This window comes from Toxorhynchites rutilus, chromosome 1 (assembly GCF_029784135.1).
Source record: "Toxorhynchites rutilus septentrionalis strain SRP chromosome 1, ASM2978413v1, whole genome shotgun sequence".
Lineage (NCBI taxonomy): Eukaryota > Metazoa > Arthropoda > Insecta > Diptera > Culicidae > Toxorhynchites > Toxorhynchites rutilus.
The window spans coordinates 50,304,912-50,331,426 of NC_073744.1; the positions used below are offsets into that span (position 1 = coordinate 50,304,912).

Consider the following 26,515-nt stretch of genomic DNA (forward strand, 5'->3'; position numbering starts at 1 on the left):
ACGTGTACCATGCTTCATTCGCTATATCACCTCTAGTCATCTGTCAGTGTAATCCAGACCTGTACAGGTCTGCAGCAGCCTCATTAGGACATCCATTCAAACCAGTGATTAATGGAGAAAGCCCCGCTGATTACAAAGCTGTCATCGGATGAGGTGGGGAAAAGAAAAGAAACTGACATCGGAGAAGGAAAACGCGTTTGTGGGACACCAAGCCGTCCCGATGCTGCTCGTTCCCACAGATGTGATCGTGCAACTTCTGTATCTGTATCAATCAAATATTCTTCACGGCTTTCAATCAAGAGTCAAACAATCAGTCGCCTGCAATCTACTGGAACATTTTCGCAAATATTTCGATCAGTCCTATCATTCCAATCGATAGTGGTTTCGTGCGTCTTGATAGATTTCAGTAGTCGAGAAAAACCTGACGGAGATTAATGTGCGACCTAATTGTGTTTCTTCAGCGCTAATCAACTTAAATGCCCTTAGCCGGCAAAGCTCCGGTTCGTCCAGGTCATACTCATTTCACCGGTCCCGCTAAATGAGCCACTTCAATCGGTTGGCCTTTAACATTCCAGACGCGTCGTCAGACGATCACTAAACGGACGAGTGATGGGTTGGAAAATTGTTTGCATAACCCCCCGAAGAAATTATGCGGCACGGAATGATTAATTGGTAAAGATGAACCCGTCTTCCGACAAGGACTATTCCCTGGCACACGGCGGGGCAGTTGTTGCGCTGAGTGAAAAAGGCTTCCAGCAGCCACGACTAGGACCGTGATGACGATGATGATGATGATTCGCTCATTTCGGACGTCTCGCAGAACCCTATGGGGTCCACTTTTGTGCAATTTATTTCTGCCACCAGCAGCACAGTTCTGCAGCTAGAACTGTCTGGTCGAAAAAAGTTCAGAAAAACACAAATACACAAAGAAATTCTTCAGTTCTTTTCGTACTCACTATTATTAGAAACGACCATGATTTATTATGTTTATATTAATTTCCTCTCGTATGCTTTTTTTCTTCTCATTGCAGTCGACACCGGTTGGCACGACTATCTTTAAAAACATCCAAGCGCTGGACAAGGACGCCGGTGTCAACGGCCTGGTGGAGTACTTCGTCGTCGAGGGCTCCCAGCAAAACATATCGGACATCTCGCCAAACACGCTGACAGCGGCCGATGGGTACGGTGTATTCGCGATCGCCTATCCACACCAGGGACAGGTAATTATGCTTGCTCAACACCTACTGTGAGTGGTAGGAGTTAATTCATTGCCGTTCCGCGCGAACAGGCCAAGATTTTGAATGATGGGGCACTGCTGTTGGTTTCCCGGCGGTGGAATTTAGTAAATTAGCCTTTGGAATGTATGTGATGCATTCTCGGGAACATGGAGGAGAGCGAAATAGCGATGAAATATTTCGAGAAAAAAAAGATTCACCGTGGTATGAAACTTTTCAAGATTCCATAGAATTGTCCATGAACGAAAGTTCAATGTTCACCTGAAGTTGAAAATCATTCAAATACAATATTCGTTTATAAAAAGTTAATCCATGATCCAACGAACATAATCGTACATTAAGAAGCCCTATGTGGAACGAATCATTTGTTAATGTACCTGATAACAGATCACTTGAAAAAACTTATTCGCTTTGACAGCATTGAGCTTCGTGTTTCGTTTACGTTAAGCAACATTCGCACCAGCTTTTCGGGAAGAATGAAGACTTTCTGAAAATGTTTCCGCATCAAAGAAGTATTCTTACTAACAGGGATGTTGAATGTAAAATAGTGGGAATATGTAGATCGAAAATAGTGTCTGATAATGATTCCCCGTAACACTGATCAGGAAATACCAATAAAGGCAGTGGCGTAGAGTGAACGGGAGACACCTGGGGCGGGTATCTTGGGTGTCACCCCTTCAATCACTCCTGGTTATTTGTTTAATTCGTAAAATTCAACTGACAATTGGTGTCTCAATGAATAAATACTTAAACTAATCTTTGATGGCCAGCAGTACGGAATAGATCAAGGAGCCGTTGTCGGAAATTGCTGGCAGAAATATTGAAGTCGAAGAGACCGAAATTGTCGTTGAAGAGATGGCAGATTGAACGAAAGGGCTCATGTAATCCATAATTTCTGCTTCGTGGTTCCAACAGCAAAAAATCACGTTGGCGAAGTGGTCTTTCAGGAACATACACATTCAGTTGAGCCAGCAATGGAGGGCAGTCAATTTCTCCTGCAAGTAATTTAGCGGCAAATATAGCTTGAGCGATCTTGCGTCTGACTGCAAATGGTTGAATGTCGGCAACGTTCCTCGTAGGGTGGCAGGTTTCGCGGGTCGTGCCAATCAAGAAATCGAAGGGCGTATCTAATAAACTTCCTCTGTATAGCTACGGGCGATCCATCTGGCGTGATAGGGACACCATACAACTAAATTCGATTCCAATATTGACCGAACAAGTGAACAGTACAGAGACCTGAGACACAGTGGGTCACGAAAGTCGTCGGCAATTTTGAATATGAAGCAAATAGGGATTCATTTACAATAATCTCGAACAGTTTAGAACATGCGCACAATGACGTGATGCCACGGTAATTAACAACATCGCGTTTGTCGCCTTTTTTGTGCACTGGAAACATGTAAGAAAATTTCCAACGGGTGAGAAACTCACTTTGCTGAATCGAGAGATTTATTAACGTTGTTAGCGGAGAGCAAAGAACATCGGCACAAAGCTTCAGGACTTCTGAGGGTATTCCGTCGGGACCAGCGGCATACGAGAGCGTTAATTTACGCATAGCTGTCTTCATCATCTCTTCTGTAACGTGAGGAATGTCGAAATTGAATTCATCACGAGGCAGCCCGCTTGTAGCTTCTGCGACTTGCATAGCGGAAGTTGAGAAATTGTTGAAAACTCGTTTAAAATGACGCGCAAACAAACTGCATTTCTCACGATCATTATTAGCCATGCTATTTCCAAGGAACATAAAGCAAGGCAGTCCAGCATCTTTTCGTTTGGTATTCACAAATGCCCAAAATCCACGAGGGTTTGTGCGCAGATTTGCCTCCGCTCGTTTTACGTACCGATTATAGAGATAACGATTACATTGACGGTAACAACGACTGGCCAAATTGAACTGTCGTTTGAGGTAAGGTGACCGGCAGTTACTGTAGTTTCGCAGAGCGGTTGATCGTTTTCGCTTCAACTCGCGTAAGCGACGATTGGACCAAGGAGGATTTTGTGGTGGTCGTCGAGCAGGAACAACACGATAAATTGCATCCACTACTGCTGTACAGAAGTACTCCACTGCAACATTGGCACCACCGGTAGATTCTATGAAATTCCAGTCAATATTGGCGAGTTGATCACTTAATAAAGCGTAGTTGGCCCGGCGGAAATTTAGAGATGATTGTTCAGATTATGCGGCCAATACGTTCGGAGTGTGCAAGCTAATCGACGTGACGAGAGCAGGGTGATTAGCATCAAGATCAATCAGGGGATCAACCGCCAAAGAAACCGAAGAAATGGGTAATGCAGGATCATTCGCCAGAACAAAGTCCAGCAGTCGACCATTCCTATTCAGATGTGTGTTGATTTGCGAAAAACCGTGTAGGTTGAATCCGTCCAGGAGAGCGCTGCAGGCCAAGGGTATATGCAATGTCAATGGATCGATGAATGGCGTACCACCTTCAGAGGAACACCACTGTATCTAAATCACCTGATTATAATAATCCAATTTACCGAGTCAAAACACTCATCTATTATAACAAGAAATCACAAAATCTTCACGCGACTAATCAATTGACGCGGATCACGCGTTATTTTCAATTGATTTCAAAATTGAACTCAAAGCCATTTCTCCCCTATTTTCCTCCTTCATTGTTAATTTCATTGTAAGATCTTACGCCTCACGCCTTATGCTTATCTTATCCTAATAGCGAATCCAAAAGCCTTTTGAATGGTCTTTTCGACTAGATTATTCCTAGCACGGCCAACATCGGGAGCAAAACACAAATTTAATTTTCTACACCTTATTTACACAGAAATTTAAACAAAGGCTTTACAGTTACAAAACCAACCGAACACTTCATACATTATTTGAAACTATACCACACACTACTGAAATAGGCCTGAATCCGTACCTGGAAAGGAACAACAATTAGTATATTATGCATTTAACAATATTCATTCACTTACCATTCGCTCCAGAAACTATCAGCTGTAAAAAGGATGATGTGATTCAGAAAACAAGAATCACAACACAGAACAACAATCACAATAAATAAACAATAATAACCCAATTGTCGTAGAAGGGGAACGGATGGAAACAAACCTGCTATACAACGTGTAATTGTTTAGAGCGAACATTCGAGATGGATTACTATAGACTAGGGGTTTCCTAATGGTGCTCCGCGGAGTTAAAGTAAATGCCCCCACTTGAAACCCCCGCCTTGAAAAAAACATTCTTTAATCGAATTTCACTCGGCATACAGTGATTTATCATGTTTACTCCAGATCAGATGTAGTGTAACTGCGACGCGCAATCGAAATGAAGTTGTTCCCAGTTGGGTAATGTGAATGCAAATAGGATTTGTTTCTTTGATTAAAAAATGCAGGAGCTCCGTCAATTTTTTTTTTGCTATGAAAAGGGCTCTGCCATAAAAAAAACTGAAAACCCCTGCTATAGAATATTCAAATGACCGTAGGAGCCGTATAATTGGTTGGGGTTGTGCCAAAACGAACCAAGCGCCAAAAACATTATTTTGAGATATTCAATTTGAAATTTGGGCTCCCACTAATTTACTGTATCTGATCAAATATTTCATTTTATCGCTCATGTGTTATGAACACATCTTCGTCAACTTCTGTTTCAGAAGCTTTAGGAAAATGAAAAAAAATAAATTATGTTGTTGCTAGACACGCGAAACTTTGTTCTCTTTGTAGCCAGAGCGAACCAAGTACATGCTAGCTATTAACATAATATCATTACACAACACATTAGTATTTTGTAACGGCTCTTGACTTATTTCATGAATGGTATATAGATTGACTCACTCTTGCTGATTTTGACAAAACAATATCTTAATAAATGAAAATAAACTGACTCAAGAATGCATAACACGTTAGTTGTGGTTGAACGCAATTTTGAAAAATGCAGATCAGCTCTCTTGACGCACTTCTACATTTCATGGCAGTCCTTTGGCTGTCTTACTTATCAGATCCTGATGACATCTGATTGCAGGAGCTGTCCGAAACAAAAAAAAATCTGTTAAAGATTCGAACCTGCCTTCTTGGAGAAAACGATCACTATCGTACGATGTCATATTGTGGGTTTATGGTTCGCTTTGGTTGAATGCAATTTCGTTTTTTTACAGTCTGCTACACAGAATTTACGTTTTGGAGCTGTTTTCAAATGCCCGAATGACATGGTCATTTTACAGTCGATAGATTATTATTTTCTGCATCCAGTTGTGTAAATAACTCAATTATGAAAAAAAATAGTGCTTGGTTCGTTTTGACCAGTATAGGTCAGCTTTGCCTATATTCGATCTCATCTTTTCATCATTATCATTGGGTAGCTCTCATCTCACTTCTGGAACTCTGCACAGATACCTCTCTGGGCGGAGACAATTCCTTTTAGCAGAACAAAAAATTATCAATGCATTCAGTTTGGCCACAGCGTTGCCTTGAGATAAACCTTTGGTTTACAAATAGTTCAGCAGTTCACAGATAGATCTACTTGACGTAGTACACTGCACCAGAAGTACAGACAACACAGAATTATGAAATCACACACTGCTGTAAGAACGGACCATGCACTTTATCTAGTATTCGAAGTCCTTTTCCTTTTTCTTTCCGAAGTCCTATTGGCCCATCGTAGTTCGCAAAAATTGGTTTCACAGTATCATAATGAGCACTCCATCGAGATCGTGCCAACCTTTTTTCATCACACCTGTGTGGCTCCGAATCACATCTCAGCGATGAGTTGAAACTGCGAAAAACTAGTAAACAGATCCAGTTCTAAAAAATGTCTAACACTGTAGATTCTCAGCAAAATCAAAAGCAAGCAGAAGCAAGTTAACAAACTGTTCTACAAACCGTATGAATACAGTTTTTTTTTGTTTTGCTTTCTCAACAAAACCTGAACTCCATCGTCTAATCCTGACATGGTTAGAGCGTTATCAAAATTTGTAAACGGCACTTCATGGAATCTACTCCGTCCAGTTTCATTTGATGAAGGATGTCGTTACTCGAATCACCAGAGCTGAATGAAGAATCACTAACGACTGAAGTTCATTTAGAATCTTATAAGATTTTTTTCTAAGCAGTATCAGATTGAAGAAAAAGAAATCCATTATTTGTTAGTAGTTGTTAGTTAGTAGTATTATTGCATCGCCCAGGAGCTAAAGATCGACTATAAAACAGTTTTAAGCCATTTGCGTAAAGCAGGACTCGAAAAGAAGCTCGGTGTTTGGTTATCACAAAAATTAACACCAATAAATATGATGGATCGAAATATTCCATCTGCGAAGCCTTGGCCAAACGGAATGTGATCGACCCAGTTCGGATGGTGACTGGGCAAGAGAAATGGATCACATATGACAATATCGTGCGGAAACGATCTTGGTAACAGCGTAGAGGAGCAGCTCAAACGGTGGCCAAACCAAGTCTAACGGTCAGGAAGGTTCTACAGTGTATTTGGTGGGACTTGGAAGGAATCAATTATCGTGAGTTACTTCCGTTTGGCCAAACACTTAATTCAGATTTCTACTGTCAACAACTGGACCATTTGAAGCAATCGACTGACCAAAAACGGCCAAAACTGACCAACAGAAGAGGTTGCCGTACATTACGCCATTGAGTTGATGTCATCCATCATTTCACTGTCAATCAAATGTGTCCATTCTTTCACAATGCTCATTATTTAAAAAAAAGTGCGCGCAATCAACGAAGCATTTTCCAAAAAATGGTCAAAAATGTACTTTTTAGGTGCATAAATTTGAAACCAGGATGTTCTATTCGAAACAAAGCTGTTGCTGTAGTTATGAATTGAAACATGCGTCATAAATGGATAAGGCCTTAACCTTGACTGAAGCGGGAAATTGAGTAGTCATAAAAACAGAAAAAAATGTTGCGAAAAAAAGGCTGCTCGATCAAAGGCGTTTACGGATGATTTCTGAAGTTTGTTAAGAAGTGTATGGAAGCTGTATGACCCAAAAAAAAATGTTTTTAACACAAGTTAGCTTGTCTCGGAAAACCATCACGAGACAAATTTAGGACTTAGCAGAAAATCTGTGTTTAAGTTTGAAAGAACAAGCTGCTAATTTTGTATTTTATTTAGTGTTGATGGATGAGAATACAAATGTTTCTGATACAGCTCGATTAGTTATTTTTGTTCGGGGCATATCCAAGGGTTATGCAATGACGGAGGAATTAGCTTTCTTCTTTCCTATGAAAGCAACGATAGAAGACATCTATATCTCCATCGCACTGCGTAAAGTTTAGCATAAATTCGATATATCGTTGAAGAAAATGTCCTGACGAAGCTCCTGCTATGTGTGGTAAGTTTGATTTTAATTAGGCTTTCCATATTTCATATTAGTACAGACTTTCGCACGTATGAGTAAATTCTAATTACTACTCTAGGTGAATAAGCTCAGCTTGATTCATACATGTACCTACTATTTCAATAATGATTTAAACAAATTTAGATAAGAAACAACGTATAAATCTATCCCATTTGACATGATATGTGTAATTGTTCATTTTACCACCACCATGTGATCATTATTTACCGCACGATAAAAAAAATGCTCGATTTTACATCTTATTTTCTTTAATAAAAAATGTTCTATTTTTATTTTCTATAATAAAAACCATTTGATATCATGAACAACAGTTAGTTAAGCTATAATATTCTTCGAAGAACGGAAATTGTAGCAGTATGTGGCCGAAGTAAATGGGCATATTCCTTAGGGTGTTCATTTTAGCCACTTTTCCCCTAAATGCAAATGCAATTTCGTCTGTAAAGCCGGGTTCAGACGGTGCGAGTAAGCATGAGAGTCGGTCTAGTCAGTTACTGCAGTGCAGCTACTCACACCGTGTGAACACATCATGCCAGCTAGTGTCATGTGTGATCCGGCGTGCGAGCTACTTCAAAGTTTTTTGAATTTACTCGCACTCGCGTCCCTATAAACGTCAAAAACAGAATTTAGCGCTCGAATCAGGGTTGCCAAATGTAAATAAATGTCTCTATTTTTAGGATATTTAAAAATATGCGAAGATAGACTTGAAATTTATTGGAAAAACAAATAAAACCCTCATAGTTTCTAAACAAAATCGTTGTTATTTTGTTTTGCACGCTGGCGGGGCACGTTTTCTTTTTGAGATAGTTTTCTTGAGAATCTCTAATATAGAATCATTATCAGGCACAATTTCCATTCAAAATTCACTCACAACTTGCAAAAAAAAAAGTATTGTTCTAAGAAATAGAATACATATTCGATTTAAAGAAGCATTTCATTCATTAATTTAGTTTTTGACGTGTATTTATTCCTCCTGCAAATCTACTATCATTTTCATTCCACAAATTGGTACACGAAGCTGCTGACAAGGCGAAGAAAAATAAAAAAAAATATTTTAGACTGTCATTTATAGCATCACATACTTCCGGAATTATCTTAGCTATGGATGCTTTCGAGATTCTGAAAAATATCGACTACAATATAAACGATATTCCAAAAGTAAGGCACATCAATGTCGTTTTTTAATTTTATTCTTCCAGGTATAGCATCCCTCATGAGTGTATCTTGGCGTTGTATTTTTGGACCAATGAAATTCAACAGTGTTTCCACTTATTCAGGGGTTTTTCTCAACACTGCTCTGTACTCTAGAGCAAGGGTTTTCAAATGGTGCTCCGCGGGAAATTTGTGCTCCGCAAAGTTATAGAAAATGCTCCCACTTGAAAACCCACTTTGAAAAAAAAATCTTTAATTTAATTTCACTGGGCATCTGGTGATCTATCTTGTATATCCCAGGTCAGATATCGTGTAAATGCGACGTGCAACCGAAACAGAATTGTTTTCAGCTGGATAATGTCAATGCAAATAAGATTTGTTTTATCGATTAAAAATTGCAGGTACTTCATCAAATATTTTTGCTATAAAAAGTGATCTGCTATAAAAAAAACTGAAAACCCTTGCTATAGAGCAGGGGTTTTCAAATGGTGCTCCGCGGGAAATTTGTGCTCCGCGAAGTTATAGCAAATGCTCCCGCCTGAAAACCCACCTTGAAAAAAACAATTCTTTAATTTCATTTTACTGGGCATATAGAGATTTATATTGTTACTCCGGGTCAGATGTCGTGTAACAGCGACTCGGAACCGAAATAGAGTTGTTTCCAGTTGGGTAATGTCAATGCAAATAAGATTTGTTTTATTGATTGAAAAATGCAGGTGCTCCGTCAAATTATTTTGCTATAAAAAGTGCTCTGCCATAAAAAAAATGTGAAAACCCCTGCTATAGAGGGTCATCATCATAGAGTTCCTTCAATATTGTATTTGTTGCTCCTTTTCCTTGCATCCAATTCCTGGCCCAAATCCTTTTGCCTTTCTTCTTTTTCGGATAGTACCTTCAGTTCGAAGAAATTCAGCACAAAATATATTCATACACGGTTAGAGTGTACTTCGCGATAAAATTGTCTAATGATAAATGCAACTGAGAACCTGAAACGAAAACTGCCAATAGAGAAGTCGATTTCGGAACAATCATCTGTTAAATTCGGACCTGATTGCTGTTTCTGACTATTTTATGGACATTTGCAAAATCATCTGGCATCCCTGGTAAGCCAATGCTGTAGTATCTAGTTCCTCGTCAGCAGCTCACACTGTGTGAACGGACAAGGCGAGTCAACCAATTGTCAAGCGAGTTCACCGGCCCAGTAGCTACTCACTGTCAAGTCAGCTACTAGCAACGTATAAATGGGCTTTAAGATCGCAAACTTACCAAGGGCGGTTCAACAATAAACGTCACATTAGAATCGCCCTCTCATTCGGTGCTGATTAACAGCGGGAAGCACTGAGACGAATGCTTGCGGCACGATGTTTAATTCCGCGCTCGGCTATCACATCCCTATGTAGGTTGGAACCGAATCGAACCGATGTAGGCATCCATTATCGCCGACTGCAGCTATCCCGGAAAGATTAAGATAAAAGTCGGTCGCTGTCATAATCGGAACGCCTATCGGTACTCAATAAATTAACAATTAACGCAAATCTCCGCGCAGTGCGTATCTTTTTTTTTTATTGCCCAGTTGATGGGATATCGCGACACAACACCGTGAATGGCAGTCAATCTTAATTGAATGGCACACTAGGAAAGTGAGCTAAGTGAAAATAAATTCTGCCACTCACTTATCGAGAGACAAATCTAATTGACGTCTGTCAGCGTCGTGTCAAAGCGAGACAGCCCCATTATAAAAACGCGGTGTTTGTGTTTTTGCGGGGACTCGTGACTCGTCACGAGCCAGAGGGATACATAAATTCACTGTCTAACGCGTTTTCGCACTGACTTGGGGTATTGAATGTCATCATTTGCTGCGTCGCAGCTAACGCGTGTATTTTTTGGTTCTGCGAAAAAAATTCAACAGAGTTTATCAAATCATCAAGTTTTAATCTCTTCTCAAATTCACGCTTCTTTATTTCGTTTTCACAGGTCACCGTCGTCAAAACACTGGATTATGAACGCATTCAACGATACTATCTGACAGTCGTCGCATCGGTGAGTAATAATTCGAATTCATTCTAAACCAGATCTATCAAAGACTTTTAAACTTCTGTGGCTACAAGCTGAATGAATCGGCTCCAAACCCGAACCCATACCAGTTCCACTATTCGGATGGTCTAGAAAGCCTAGGGTGCAGGACATTCCATTGGGTGCTGTTAGTTTATTGAGATATGCCGGGAAGGGTTTCTATTTACCTGTGGGGATGGGGAGATCGAGTTTGATAGGAAACTCATCCTCTGATGTGTTTTTATTTCCAGAATACAATGGTTAGATAAATTTGTACACACCATTATTGTATTGCCCTTTGTTGATTTTCTTTGGATTGAATTTCCTCCTTGCGTTTCCAGTGCACCACTCAGATCCGAGCCATAGGGCTGTATTCAGAGCAGGTACTTTTCTGCTTTTGACGAATTTCATGCCAACTCTTCTTAGGAGTTAGAAGCACCATCTCAGATAGTAGCGCAACGTTGTGGGTGTGAAGACATCGTTCATTCAAGCAACTTTGCGTACTTGAAATATTTAAAAATGAGTTGGACTACTTTTTGAAAATGGCCAAAGTTTGTCCTTATTTTTTTACAAACAATTACCACTCGAAAAACAAATAAAAATACTATTTTTTTCTAAATAACACTGAAAAAATTATCTTAAAAATTGAATTGAACGTATTTTTAAAAAATCCTTAAAAAATATATATATGAATAGCCCTTTACAATTCCCAACAAGTCATCCACACAAAGGTTTTTTCTAAAAACCACTCTTTCATGTTTTCTTTGAAAAAATTACAACTAATTCTAATTTTGTTCAAAGCCAAGATAGCGATATAGATAATTCGACAGTTTTAGATCTTCTAAAAATATGAACTTTTGTCGAAGACGTCAACTTTCTATCTTTTATAGTTTCTGAAATATATGGCATTATTGTATGAATACCAGGGTACCATATCTACAAAATAATCTACATTTATGCAGATTTTTAAAACTTTTTAAAGCCAAGAATCTGTAGATACAGATAATTTTTCAAAATAACGTTTTAATATTAGTTATGGCTTGATGTCAATAATATTTTTTCCCATCTCACCAATTTTATTCACATAGAATTTGAGTCCGTCTGAATGAGAGTAATTTTGGCATTCATATAGCATGATGTCCTGCTTCCTCGTGTTCGATCTAAGGCGAAAAAATGCAAAAGTCTGTGTCATCGGCTAGAATAATTAATACTTGTTTTTGTTTATCTTTTGCTTACTAACAGTGAATGTAAATTGCCCACATACTGTTGTAAACATTCATGTAGCTTCGAGAGTTCTTGTTTTAATGATTAAAAATATCTAAACTAATAAACGATACGTTTTGACGTTTTTGAAATATATAGCAAGTACAAATTTAAAAAAATTGGATGTCGGTCGTGTCACAAAAATGATACACTAGATAACCCTCACTGGAATCCGCTATTGCATGCAGCCTAGAAAAGTTCAACCAAGACCGAAATTTTTTTAAGATTTTAACAGCATCTGAAGAAGCCACACGATTTTAAAAACACGTTTCTAAGAGAAAATATGTTTAATTTTCAAAATAATTTTGTTTCAATTAAATTTCAAAAAGTTTCTCACCCAAAAGCTTAAGAACTACAAAATGTTGATCAAAGAATGAAATTTGAATGATTTCCTACATTTAATCTCATTTTAAAAAAATCATTAAAAAATATCAAACAAACTTTAAAAAATCATTGGAAAAAGAAATATTCAAAATATTAAAATCCATTTTTCTTGAAAGTATGTTTTTTATTCTATATATTCCTATATATTCCAAACGAAAATCAAAATTACAGATCCAGACAACCAGTGAATATGAGCAAATGAACTTTTGTTCTTCAATATGTTTTGAAGTTCATTTTTCCATCCAGTGTCATTTTCATCTTTATTATTCAAGATGCCAGAATTGAATTTAATTTCTGCCAAATGAATATCAGCTGTTGTTTACTTTTAACATGAGGCAGCTGTGTGGGGTTGGTTTTTATTTATGCCGTTATTACCGTCTCGTCAAACAAAATCCTGCGCGATTTCTTGCAAAGTTCGTTTCATCGAACTCTGGTGTTTTTGTTCTCAAAATGGTACAGCCTGACTATTTTTTAGTTTTGAATTTTGACTCAAAATCAATATCAAAACGAATAATGTTTCGAATGTGATGAATATCAATTTGTTGCTTTTGTTATTCAAAGTATAAATAACAGCGAAGTTATGAATCCCACTCAATGCCGCATTCATTCATTATAGCAAATTTGTTCATGCATCAGCGATATGAACAAAATGAACTCGTTTGTTATTGTCATCCATATAATGAGGGTAGTGTGTTTCAAGCTGGAAAAAGTCATTTACACTGAAATAAAACCATATTCGTTACTCGTGAAAATTTGTTGATATTCTAAAACACTGCTCCCAGCCACAACTTTTTTTTCCATTTAGAAACATGTCAAGAACGTGTCAAATGCGAGAATTTACACACAACAATGTTACGAGTTATCCATTAGTTGTTTTGGCGTCTATGACAAAAGGGCTATTCGTTTATTTTTAATTTTTTTGAGAATTAAAAAAAAATATTTTAGAGAAAAAAAAAATTTCAGTTTTGAAAGTAGGTTTTACGATAGCAGTCAACGAGTGCAGACGAGTGTTTCGGTCGCTCCGTTATTTAATTTGTTTTTTTTCCCGAAGACTAGGAGGTGTGATGGAGAAAACGGATCCTTCTAAAATATTCCGAAGCACTGAGTTGTGGTTTTTAGCTCTGTGGAAATAAAAGTTGAATAGAAATGCGATAAGATCAGATTCATGTTTTGCGCTTCGGTGTGCTAAGATTTGGGAACGTTCATATTTTTTTAGTTGAATCATGGCAACGAGGTACGTATGAGGTGTAGCAGTAGGCAGAGTGTATTTGTGTTGGTAAACAAACTATTGTGTCGTCATTATTTTCATTCAATATGAAGTGTATATGGAAGAAGCAAAACAGTGTTAAAAAAACTCATTAAATCTTGTTACAATTGTATTGTGACTTACTCCCATCATTTAAGGAGCAAAAAGGTCCAGAGTACAGTCGTATTCTCAGTCTTCGGGAATGGCAGCATTTTCAATTAAATGTTGCTTAATTGCAATCAATTTTTCTCAAATAACATACACAGACACTTCGAGCCTAATATCTTCATATGATCACGAAAATAACGATATTTGTTTTGTTTTTATGAAGGTGTGAGAGTGAAAATGACACACACAAATATCACTTTTATTCATATTTTCAGACATCATTTCACAAATATCCACTGCACACTGTCACATCATAGTCTTATTCAGTGGGAACTTCAAAAAAAGATCTGTTTTTAATTGATAAATAACTTAATGAAAATAGCAATAGAATGTAAACACAAATGTTGACGTCACGATGAGATAAGTACTTATGGCAGCACATGCCTTCACGCACACTACGCTCTCAAACTCGACCACCTAATAATACGTTTGCACATGGATGTGAAAACGCTATTTTCAGCAAGTGTTTATCAAATCAAAACAGATCTGCTTTTGGAGTGGATATATCGCAGGTACGATTGGTTTTGGAAAAGTTCTCTCGGTCAGATTTCCCACAGTAAATTTAAAAAAAAAATAACTAAAAAATTGTACTAAAGATGCCGCGTGCTATGACACATAGCATTTTCAGATTTACATTTTATCGAGTGGTTGATAGCTCGCGTTTACACAATCACATCACTTACCTCTGTGAATCCTGAATCTTACCATTCCCCCACTAACAAGTCCTTTCCTTCCCCTGGTGACCAGTGTTGCCACATTTTGATCAGTACCAGAGGGTTTAAAAATCTTTCTCATCTGTACTTTTTCTTCCAAAAATCTGTGCGAAAAATCTGTATCAAAAATCTGTACCGTCGAAAATATTTGCTGTAGAGAAAAAATATTTTATTAGCATGAAAAAATACACATTCATTTACTACAAACACTACATTTAAATTTGCAAATTATTTGTGTGTTTGATGATGTTTGTACACAATTTTTCAGAATCTTGACTGCATACTATCATTCATTTAATCTTTCGAGCTGCCGTCACGGTGTTTAATCAAATCTGTTGGCCTCAAAATAGCGTTCATCGTATCGTTGCTGAGCCGATTTCGGAGCTTTTTTTTATTATATTCAGAAAAAGATTCGCTCGAAAGTTGCCGAGGAGTGAGACATAGTAGGAACGTTACAAACAAAAAGGTATAGAAGCGCTGAAAATACGAGCGAACCGTCAATTCATTTTAGGCATCCAATTTTTGTTCACCAACCCTGCACATGCTCGTCTTCTGAAACTGTAATTTCTTTACGGAGTAATTTTGTGGCTTTGTATAAGCACCACAAACACTCGAATGACTTGCAAATGTAAATGTAGTATTTGAAGTAAATAAATGAGTTTTTTTTTCATTCTAGTAAAATATATTTTTTCTGCAACGAATACTTTTGATGGTACAGATTTTTGGTACAGATTTTTTGAAGAAAAAGTACAGATGAGAAAGATTTTTAACCCCTCTGGTACAGATTAAAATGTGCATTACATTTAAACAACGTAATATTACTCGCAGATATCAGTGAGAATGGTTAACCCTTTCACTACGGCAGTGTGCTCCGTCGGAGTGCTACCGCTGAACGGAGCACTGCGCCGAAAAATATGCATATCGCGCTGGTGTGTTCGATGTGCAGTATCACCCTCATGTCGTCTATAGACGACACTAGTAGCGAAAGGGTTAAATGGTTGGAAATAAATATTTCTGTTCATCATTTAGCATCGTGAATTCAGGGTTTTCAACCTAGAACAAACAATTCAATCTGTTAATCTGGGACAAAACACACTCAAAACAAAACCAACAACAGAGGTTTCGTCATTAAATCTTTTAGGGCAGTCAATATACTACAAGCAGTTTGATTTTTGTCACATTCATGCTAAATGGTGAAAAACAAAATTAACTCTGATAATCGTGAAATGCATCTCTTCACTGATGCTAACGAAAGCCAACGGGTGGCAGAAGTGTGGTTTATTGAATATAAAATCAGATAGTCAGGGATTTTCTCACATGCATAACTAGCACACAAAACCAGCGAATGACATGTACATTTAAGGGGGTCTCCGTAGTCACATTGGTTGCGCGTTCGCTTAGTAAGCGACCGATCGTGAGTTCAAAATTCAGGACCCTCATTGACCATCTTTGTGTTGTTACAGAATAGCTACGTCCGCGCAACAATCATCAGCGATGGAGATCGATCCACGGTCGAAATAAGATCGATTCATCCATACAACTGCTCTGCTCTGCCAGACACATCGGGCTACTGTTCTATAAATAACTCAACAATGATCAATCAACTGTCTCCGCTGTCCGGTGGTCCAACTGGATAATGGAAGAACAGAAAGAATACTCTTACGCCTAAATGGCTACTGTGTGAATGTACCATATGTAATGGTATGGAAGGAATACTGGCGAATGACAACTGTGTAATGTGCTAATATTAGATATGATAACCATGTTACATGTACACGATTAAAATTCGGCTCTGTTACAGCTAAAATGTTGATGAGCCTTAAATAAATAAATGGGTTAAAAAAATGTACATTTAACGACAACTAAATCTGGGCAATCGATTTTTATCAAGCGCATTACGGAATTTAAAACTCCCATTATCAAGGACGCGAATTCTTTTAGACGATTCTTGTAAGGAATTCCGTTCTTATGAAGCCGATCAATTATTGCATTGTGAATGCTTTTATGATCAACAGCACCAAGCGATATTGTGGCATAAAAAGTCGTCATGTACCTTAGTGTTACTTTGTTCAAATGTAAAAAATTACACAAGCGGAAAAATCTGTACCAATCTGTACTTTTTAACGAAAATCTATATCTATCTATACCGTACAGAATCTGTATCAAAAATAACGAAAAAATCTGTACCTTTCCAGATATATCTATACGTGTGGCAACACTGCTGGTAACTATATGAACATAACCGGCGTCGTTATTGGGTATTTAAAACTCGAATCTCCAAAACTTGTACAATGAGAATGGATTGCTATTCCCAAGCGCCATTCAGTGTGTTCTTTGTGCAATTTCGCTGTTTCAGGTCAATCATTGTACAATCTACCAATCTACCATAACGTTCCACTTCCTTGAATAACAAGGTTTACTTTTCAGGCGATCTCCCCTGTAGATGGTATTGCTCCATACTTATGGGACCTTTGGCAACTTTAGAGGCACAAATTCGATAGTTTGGGGTAGTTCTATAAAAATGAACTGGTGCAAATGAGTACTCACTTAAATGTTTCATGAACCTTTTTTGTTCACATTTGAGAATTATTCTAACTTTAACCCTTTGCGGTCGGAATAAATTTCCCTTAAAAGAAATCGTCTTATCTATCTAATGAATCTTTATTCATATCGAGTACCGCTATCTATTAGTCATAGAATCACTGTATAAATTCGTGAACAGGTGCACTAGACATTGAATTTCGTTTAGAAAAAGTGTAAACTGTTATTTGGTTGAATAAAGTATTTGGTATAATTACTAGCTATGGTGGCTGAGAGCAGACAAACGACCGCAAAGGGTTAATTGATATTGTTCAACGTCAATATTCAATCTAACCTTCAAAAACATTAACAAAATATTTGACCACCTATAGACTTCATCCTTCGCTCGGAGCTAACCCATCCACCCAAAGTTCATTCCCCGGCGAGAAAAGAGAAACGCCACTTATTTTTGCACGTTTGTTGATATTATTTCCTTTCCGATTCGCTTTTACTTTCTGCCCTTCGATTATTGTTCCTGCCCTCCGCAGCTTCTCCGGCTGTTTCACCGCAGCGAAGACCGGTAATCGCATCGATTGTTTCCAACTTTTCCAACTTCATCTGAATAAACGCGCTCCGCGCCTCCATGATAATTCGGTTCGTTACCGTAGAATAAGAAGACAAAACGGCAGCGCTAACTCAATTTGTATTCATGCGCGGCAACCGCGAAGCCCACGCTATTCACACTCGTTTAAGTTAGTTTAATCTATCGGATAGAGTAACACACGATCAAAGAAGAATACAAAAGAAATGGTTTAACCCGGGGAGATCTTCAGTTACTCCGCGAAGGTAGATAACCTTTCCTCAATTTGGTTTGTTAGAGCTGGTTCAGTTCACCACGAGCCATTATCGCTATCCAGTATCTGATCCGTCACAAATCTGTCGAACAAATGCATCTAATTTGACGCGAGAAATTCAGTGGACGATGAAGTGCGATCGTAAATGGTCATAATTACCACCGCATACCGTGGTACAGCATTCGGGCCAATAAAGTTTCAGTTTCAGCACCTGTCACAATAATCACGATCGCCAAACGGCGAACCACATGTGCCTCAGGCCATTTTCCGTCGGGGCTCTATGCAGCTCAGCGAAATATTATCACGAGTTTTTACGAAATGTTTGAAAAAAGGGCACTGGGAGAGGTGGAGGTTTCAAATTTCATACCGAAACCGCCAAGGCGAAGTTTCCAACCCTTTCGCGGCGGCACATTGTTTAGAATATCGAATTAAACTACTAACAATCAATTGCCTCCACACAAATTCACATGATCGTTATGATCTGGTGGCGCGAGCACACGGATGCTGTTCTCAATCTGGCGTTGAAAATCTCGAATCATCTTAACATTTCACGATCGTAGCTCCGGATTTGGAAATATGCACCGAACGTGTGGAACGCGCGTGGGAAAATATATTAACTACCTCGAATGATGATGGCCCGGTTGTTTTGAGATGACGGATAACAGTCCATCGGTAGGTTCTTGCAGCCGAATCCTTGAACTTCAAGATTCGCCCCAGTGGAGGAGCATCTGTTTATGGCGCATAACAGCGCATGCTAACAATCGTATGATCATATGGCTCTTCTCACGTTACGAAAAATTGTGCAGTCATGGCGAAGAAGGGGCTCTCCGACATTCAACTCCAGTTATTGTGCAAGTAGGTTATCTTTCACGACTTGCGAGCTTCTTTTTTATTCCGTGAATGGTCGGGTCCTAAACCAATAAAATAGAAATTAATTGGTTGTTTAACATTAGCGACTACACGTTGTCGCGTTCCTGCCGACGAGTCGAACATTAAACAAACGAAGATACACGGAGTGAACTCTAGCATTAATGTTATTGTTTCCTGATCGCTGCGCAACTTCACCTCTGGTTTGCTCGCGAAGTTGTACAAAGTACCCGCCCTCCACGGGGCTTCGGCTGAAAAGCGTTGATTTACCATGCCACTGCAGTAGTGCAACCTGATACAGCATCGGATTTTGCGCGTTTGGACCGACTGAGAGAAAGGAAATATATTTATGTACACGCAACACAGCATAGTTTGCAATCTCGGTTAGCGCGTTGGAATTAATTTACACACGCTCTCTCCCGTGCATCGGCTCGTGTGCACAATGCATTTCTGTGGATGCTAACCGTCCCTCTAAAACCGAAAATAATAGCTATTCACACAACATGCTCTCACCCCCTCCTCTTCAACTGAGCTGTTGGCAAGGAGCGGCACCGACTTGTGCGCTGTCAGAGTGCCATTAGTGGTACAATTAGCCTACCGCACACGATCAAACACTGAACCGTTATCGCAATGCCTAGGCTGTGGCCTCTAACCGCCGAACGTATGTGCTTGTGTCTCTCTTTCCGGACAAACGGAGTAATTAAGTTGTACACCTGTAGCTAATGAATACGTTTCGGACGGCTCCCCAGATTGTGTCCAATTGTTGGGGAGTGATAAGTCAGTGATCTCGTAGTCGCTTCTGGTCACGTAGTTGCGTACGCGCATTTAGTCTGTTTCTTTGTTCATGTTGCTAAATTGTGGGTTTTCTTTCCTGATCGTGAGATTCAGTGGCGAATCATAATGGGTGGCCCTACGGAACGGGTTAATTATTCGGAGCATCAGGTTACAATGTGAACCGGAGTAGTTCGCGTGTAACAAAGCGACGAACAACAAAATATGTAGGCAATTCGTTACAGTTTCGGAAATTTGTAATTCAGAACCACATATCGCAAGACAAGCTCAGAATTAAACACTGGGTATTACCTACAATATATACCTACACCCAAAAATATTTTTAGCGCATGTTTTAGCATCCCGATTTATTACATTAACACTAAACCTACCACAGCGGGGTCAAATGACCCCTTTTGATTTTTTTTCCAAATTGCTATACAAGTAACATTACCTCATCTTCATTTGTCTTTACTACTTTAACAAATAATATATTTAATATATAACATATTTTGAACTTCACATAGTAATATTGGGTTGGGGAAAAAGAAATATCGTATATTGTCAATATATGGCAACACTTGAACATATCTTGTGTTGTACTTATCAGGTCATACTATACGGCTATTTAAAGACGACAATCTGTGCTACAAGTGTCGTTTTGACAGTGTTGTGATTGTCCTTTTCAGTCTCAAGTTATAGCGCGTCAAAGATGGGGTCCACCAAGTAAGAAATTCGCCATATTTTACGTTTTTACTACCTGCGAGGTAAAACTGCAACGAAGACGGCCGAAAAAAATAATGTAGTTTATGGACCCGATACTGTAACGATTCGCACAGCACAGCATTGGTTTGATCGATTTCGTTCTGGTGTAGTGGCTGTCGAAGATACACCCCGTACTGGTAGGCCAATCGTCGTGGAAACCGACAAAATCGTTGAAATCATCCAAGTAGACCGACATGTGAGCACTCGCTCGATTGGCCAGGAACTGGGTATAGACCATAAAACCGTTTGGAACCATTTGCAGAAGATTGGATTCCAAAAAAGCTGGATGTATGGGTGCCACACGAGTTGACGCAAAAAAATCTTTTAGACCGAATCAACGCCTGCGATGCACTGCTGAAACCGAACGAACTCGACCCATTTTTGAAGAAGATGGTGACTGGTGATGAAAAGTGAATCACGTACGACAACCTAAAGCGAAAAAAGTCGTGGTCGAAGCGCGGTGAGGCGGCCCAAACCATCGCCAAGCCCGGATTGACGGCCAGGAAGGTTTTGCTGTGTGTTTGGTGGGATTGGAAGGGAATCATCCACTATGAGCTGCTCAACTATGGCCAGACCCTCAACTCGGTTCTCTACTGTGAGCAGCTTGACCGTTTGAAGCAGGCGATTGACCAGAAGCGGCCAGAAATGATCGATAGGAATGGTGTTGTTTTCCACCAGGACAACGCTCAGCCTCACACATCTTTGATGACCCGGCAGAAGCTACGGGAGCTCGGATGGGATGTCCTATTGCACCCACCGTATAATCCAGACCTGGCTCGAAGTGATTATCATTTCTTCCGGTCCATGCAAAACGCTCTTGGTGATACTAAGTTGGCCTCAAAAGAGGTTTGCGAAAACTGGTTTTCTGAGTTTTTTGCAAATAAGGAGGGTTTTAGAAGGGGGGTGGGTTTGTGATGAAGTTGCCTTCTAAATGGCAACAAGTTTGCAAACAAAACGGCGCATATTTGACTTAAATAGGATAATTTTAAGTATGTTAAATATAGCGTCAAATTTCGATCAGAAATACGACATCTCTTTTTACCCAACCCAATATTTAAAAGAAGGGTCATTTGACCCGCTATGGTAGGAATATAGGTATACATGGATATCGGTAGGTTTAGTGATAAATGGGCTTAAACATAATAGAAAATGTGCTACCCTCCCATACTGGTACAGCACATGTATAATATACTAGCTGACCCGGTAAACTTTATCCTACTCAGAATGCATTTTTTGTTATGAATACTTTCAAACATTCACGTTATCTTAACAAGCGAACGTCAACGTTCTAATTGACGCTTTACAATTTCCTTTTACTATAAATTACGTTGTTAGCATAACGGTGGTTTTAAGCTCAATTTATATTTCTGTACAATTATTAATGCAATAAAATGATCAAACATGCGAAAATGACAACGAATTGGCCTGTCTAAAAGTGTGCTGCAACTTTCCATGTACACACAGATGTCTTGACAAATTGTTTACAACCATTGATGGCTTGTAAACTTGTAATATAACGTTTACCACTTGTTTTTTAATTTACTTGAAATAATTTTCAACAACCTCTTTCGTTATATTTAAAAGCATTTACCCCTTCCACCATTTTCTCCTAAAATGCTTTTCGTTTATTGATGTTTCTGTATGTTGTAGCTTCATTATTTAAAATACTGTAGGGGTTATATTACTTAATTGACAATTATATATTTGAATTCAAGTTATTTGTTGTTCAAAGTAATAAAATTACTCAAGGTTATTCACTGAGCTTGAATCTTGATTATTCATTTTTGTTACATAGTTTCATCTATTTTGTCATTATCCTTTTGAACGAATTTCCCTTTCTTAATTCGTGAGTTTGATTTTTTTTTTGCCCTCTTCAGCTCTTCAAGTTTTTGTTTCTGTTCCATCCGTTCTTCCTGTTTCCTCAACTAATGCTAATGTTTGGATTTTTTAAATGTTTGGATGTTTGAAGCTGTGCAGATATTTGAGTTTCATTCGTATGGCAGCCCATCATACCTCCTCCCCCCCATAGAGAGGAACAGGAATGTCGAACCACCATAGAAACATTTACTGTCGCCTTACATGCCAAATTTGGCTCCCTTTGCACGATTAGTTCTCGAGTTATGCATAAATTTGTGTTTTATTTGTATGGCAGCACCCCCTTAGAGAATTTGGAGAAGTATCAAACTACCATAGAAACGTTTCATTCCCCCTAAAACTTCCGCACGCCAAATTTGACTCCATTTGCTTGATTAGTTCTCGAGTTATGCATAAGTTTGTGTTTCACTTGTATGGCAGCCCCCTCTTAGACAGGGGAGGGAGTGTCGAACCACTATAGAACATTTTGTACCCCCTACACACCCCCCCCCCTGCCAAATTTAGTTAAGTTTGATTGATTAGTTCCCGAGTTATGCATAAATTTGTGTTTTATTTGTACAACAGACCAACACCGCCCCCCCACCCCCACCCACTTTAGAGAGAGTATAATAAGCCCTATCATAAGAATCTTCCCCGCCCTAAAAAACTCTACATACAAATTTTCACATCGGTCGGTTCAGTAATTTCCGAGCCCATAAGAATCAGAAGGACAGACAGAAATCCATTTTTATATACAGCCAAACCGATATAGTGATTCTCAGATTTTCGTGAAAAGTGGTAATTTTGTTCCTTACCACAAAATATTAAACCTGTATATTTTTTATTTTTTATTAGGGTGCCCATTTCCATTTTAGGATGTTCCGAAAAATCGAATTTTCCCTCTTTTTTTTTTAAATTCAGTAGTTTAAAAATTCATAATTTTTAAACTACTGAACCTTTTTAAACTATTTAGATGATCGATATATCAAATTAAAGTCAATAAGCTAGTCTTGTTTGAAGAAATATTATACTAGGAAAAAAGGTGGATTTTGTTTTCGTAAAATTTTTTTATCTCATTTGAATATTTATTAGGTTCATTAGCATTTTAGCTGTAACAGAGCCGGGGTTTAATCGTGTACATGTACATATGTTTATGTTTCTTTAAATTGTAAATAACACAGTAGCAGTAGCCATTTAGGCGTTAGGTTTTCTGTTCCATTACATTATGGTAAATTACACAGTAGTAGCCATTTAGCCGTAAGGGTATTCTTTCTGTCCTTCCATCGGACATCGGAGACAGTTGATATTGATCATTGTTGGGTGATTATTAGAACAGCAGCCCGAGGTTTCTTGCAGAGCAGAGCAGTTGTATGGATGTATCGATCTTTGCTCCGTTGCGTGGACGTAGTTGTTCTATAACAACACGAATATGGTCAATTGAGGGCCCTGAGTTTGAACTCACGATTGATCGCTTAGTAAGTGAACGCGAAACCAAGTGACTACGAAGAACCTCTTTCGTAATTATTGATCGTTATTGTTTTTCATAGCTTACGTGGTTTCGGGACCAAGGGCGCCATATTTTTTATATTTTTTCTTGAAGGCTGAGGGTTTTTCACACAACATATCCGAATGTCAGAGAGGTTTTTTTTTCTGTGCGACTGGAATCCAATTCTTACGCAAATATGATATTTTTTCAAAGACTCATTCAACTCATTCGCTCCAAATTGGTATATAAATCATGTAAATCGGTCCAATAGTTTTAAAGCTATGAATTTATGAAAAAAGTTATTTTTAGAAAAAAGGGGGAAAATGATTTTTCTATATTCTATATAACTCTTTGACATTTTTTCTTTCGAATGATGTGATTATTATACCACTCCATTCAGCCGGTAAGAGGTTTTAACGTTCAAGACCCTGCACTCCAGCGTCACTCTTTGGTTTCCGAAACTTTGAACTTACACCCCGGTACAGAAATGAAAAACGTAGTCCTACGTCAAAAATTCCAATCATTTGTTCGAATTTTAACAATAATAGAGTTATTAAACTTAATTTTTTTTTGGGATCTGTTGGCCCAAACTGACTATTCTTCAAAAAGTACGTTACGTAGGACGACTCTGTTGCTTCCATTTGAGAGATTTGGTATAGTTATTACACATCGAAATAAGGGGATTGAAATAACATTTTGGAAGTGAAAAACTTAAAAGTTAGTAGTTTTTAATGTGTTATTATTAACTTTATCCCATTTTCCAATGTAAATATGCTTTAGAATTAAAATTAGATTTAGAATTTGGTTTTGGAATTTGGTAACTGAGCCTGTGCAAATAATCGAATCAAAAAAAACTTTATCCCAAATATTCATAATAAACATGATTGTTCATATCAATTCAATATCAAAATCGAAGCTCTCTAACTGCTGTACATTTTGATCTCTGAAACCCAGCTTCTATCTTTTGTAATTTCCCTGCAATATCATTTTAAACAATTCCTGATCTGCCAATGTTTGAAAAAAGATGCATGGGGCCGAATCCGGAGAATACGGTGGATGGGACAGCAGCACTTCGTAGTGCAATTCGACCAATTTGGCCGTGGCGACGGCGGAATTTCCTTTTTTTCCATTTTTCTAAGATTCGCGAACACGCACGCTTCCACACACGGTCAAAACTTAACTACGAGTCCGATTCGGCTAAAATTTTGACAGTATCCGTTTACGAGAATATACTATACGATAAGTAATCTCTTTTGGGACTTTCCAACTTCATTTTAGATTCAGCAATTCATTTTTATCACGCAATTATGCAACAGCACCAATTACTATGTGGATAGCGTGGTCGTGTAAAACAGCCTTGGATTCCAGCTGGCCTTGATTCGATCCCCGTTGACATCGCATGAACTTTTTTGGGTGCAATCCTAAAAGAGATGAAAGAGAAAAAAGGAAGAGGTGTCTGTACCCATACGAGGTCTGTATTGCGGCTTTCGAATTTACGCGGGTTACGTATATTCGATTCTAGATTTTTTTTGCGGCATTATGTTGGTACTCATGTATCTCACTTATGCTGACAAGTACGACTATTTTGAATGTTCAGTCGATAACTGTTTTGACAACTGCTTTTCTTACAAGTGTTTTGGTTCGTCTTCGATTTTTGCCTATTGCAAAAATGGATCAAAGAATCTGTATCAAATTTTGTGTGAAAAACGAAATTAAGTGCTACAAGTTTCAGTTTCTATGAAAATATAACACCAAAACGATTCGATTCCATTCGATTTCTACACAACTTATTGGTTCCTTTCCCTTTCAAAGGGCCATTATTGTCTCCATCTCACACTGTAACCCTTTGCAATACGATTGCTCATTAATACCTAGGGTCATTGCCAACTTTAACAAGAACATTGTGTTAATTTTTCCCTCACATTTTTTATACCAATCATTCATTTTTTTGTATCCACCTTCAAATTTTAAGCCCACATTCTGTCAAATTGATTATGATCGTGCCAGCATTGACCAACGATAATGATCGTTTGGTTTGGTTTTCCAGTCAATCACTGAAAATGCTGAAGGATTTGGTGTAATGTGTCTTATTCAGGCCAACCAATCACTGAACAACGTTTGCAATTGAATGCATTGAATGCATGGGAAGAGTGAAGCGAACAATTAAGGGAAAATGATCCGTAAACTGCACAGCAGTTATTATCATTAGACTCTCTCTGAGAGGAAAAAAGTAGACCATCGCAAAATAAACGAAATTCAATTACAAAATTCGTTTGGAGAGAAATGTACGAAACAAGGTTGTCATGTATCGTGTTTCGTTGAAACGTTAGTTCATCTTCTATAGTTGTATTTTCAATTGTTCAATAGCCAGTTTAATCGTTGGAGAATACCTCACATTTCAAATAAATACAATTTCAAAAGCAGTTATTGATCCAGTGGTGCAAACTTCATTACTTATATCATAAACTGCAGCCAGTGGTGGAGTTGTTTTCAGGACAATTATTAAATCAAATATTTGTAGTAGTAGTCTCGCTTACTGTATTGTTTAATTCGTTTCCATCTGATTTGTCTATATTTGTCTACAACGTACATTTGAAAAACCGCATCTTATAGCTCGGACGATCTCAGTATTGCTATCTGTTGGTTGAGTTCCCGGTTTCATTGGGCTAGTTTTTGTTTCGCCACAAATTATTAACATGTTTTGACCGTTTCCCCTGAAGCAAACATCCTACCTTTATTGACATTTTCCGACATTTAACGACAGCAGAAAACTTTCTACCATCCAATTCACACCTGTGTTTATCGCACGGTACCAAATTTGGCGAGAGCGAGTCGGAAACC

General features: G+C 38.3%; 1 protein-coding gene across 4 annotated transcripts in view; it reads left to right on the top strand.

Annotated features, from left to right (window-relative positions):
* The window catches only part of LOC129767553 (cadherin-99C), a 442,929-nt gene that overhangs the window by 355,785 nt on the left and 60,629 nt on the right, over nt 1-26,515 (top strand). For all 4 annotated transcript variants that reach the window (XM_055768573.1, XM_055768599.1, XM_055768582.1 and 1 more), the window contains 2 exons: nt 1,032-1,220; nt 10,706-10,771. In XM_055768573.1, coding sequence (XP_055624548.1) covers nt 1,032-1,220; nt 10,706-10,771 — 255 coding nt within the window. The remainder of the gene's footprint in view (nt 1-1,031; nt 1,221-10,705; nt 10,772-26,515) is intronic.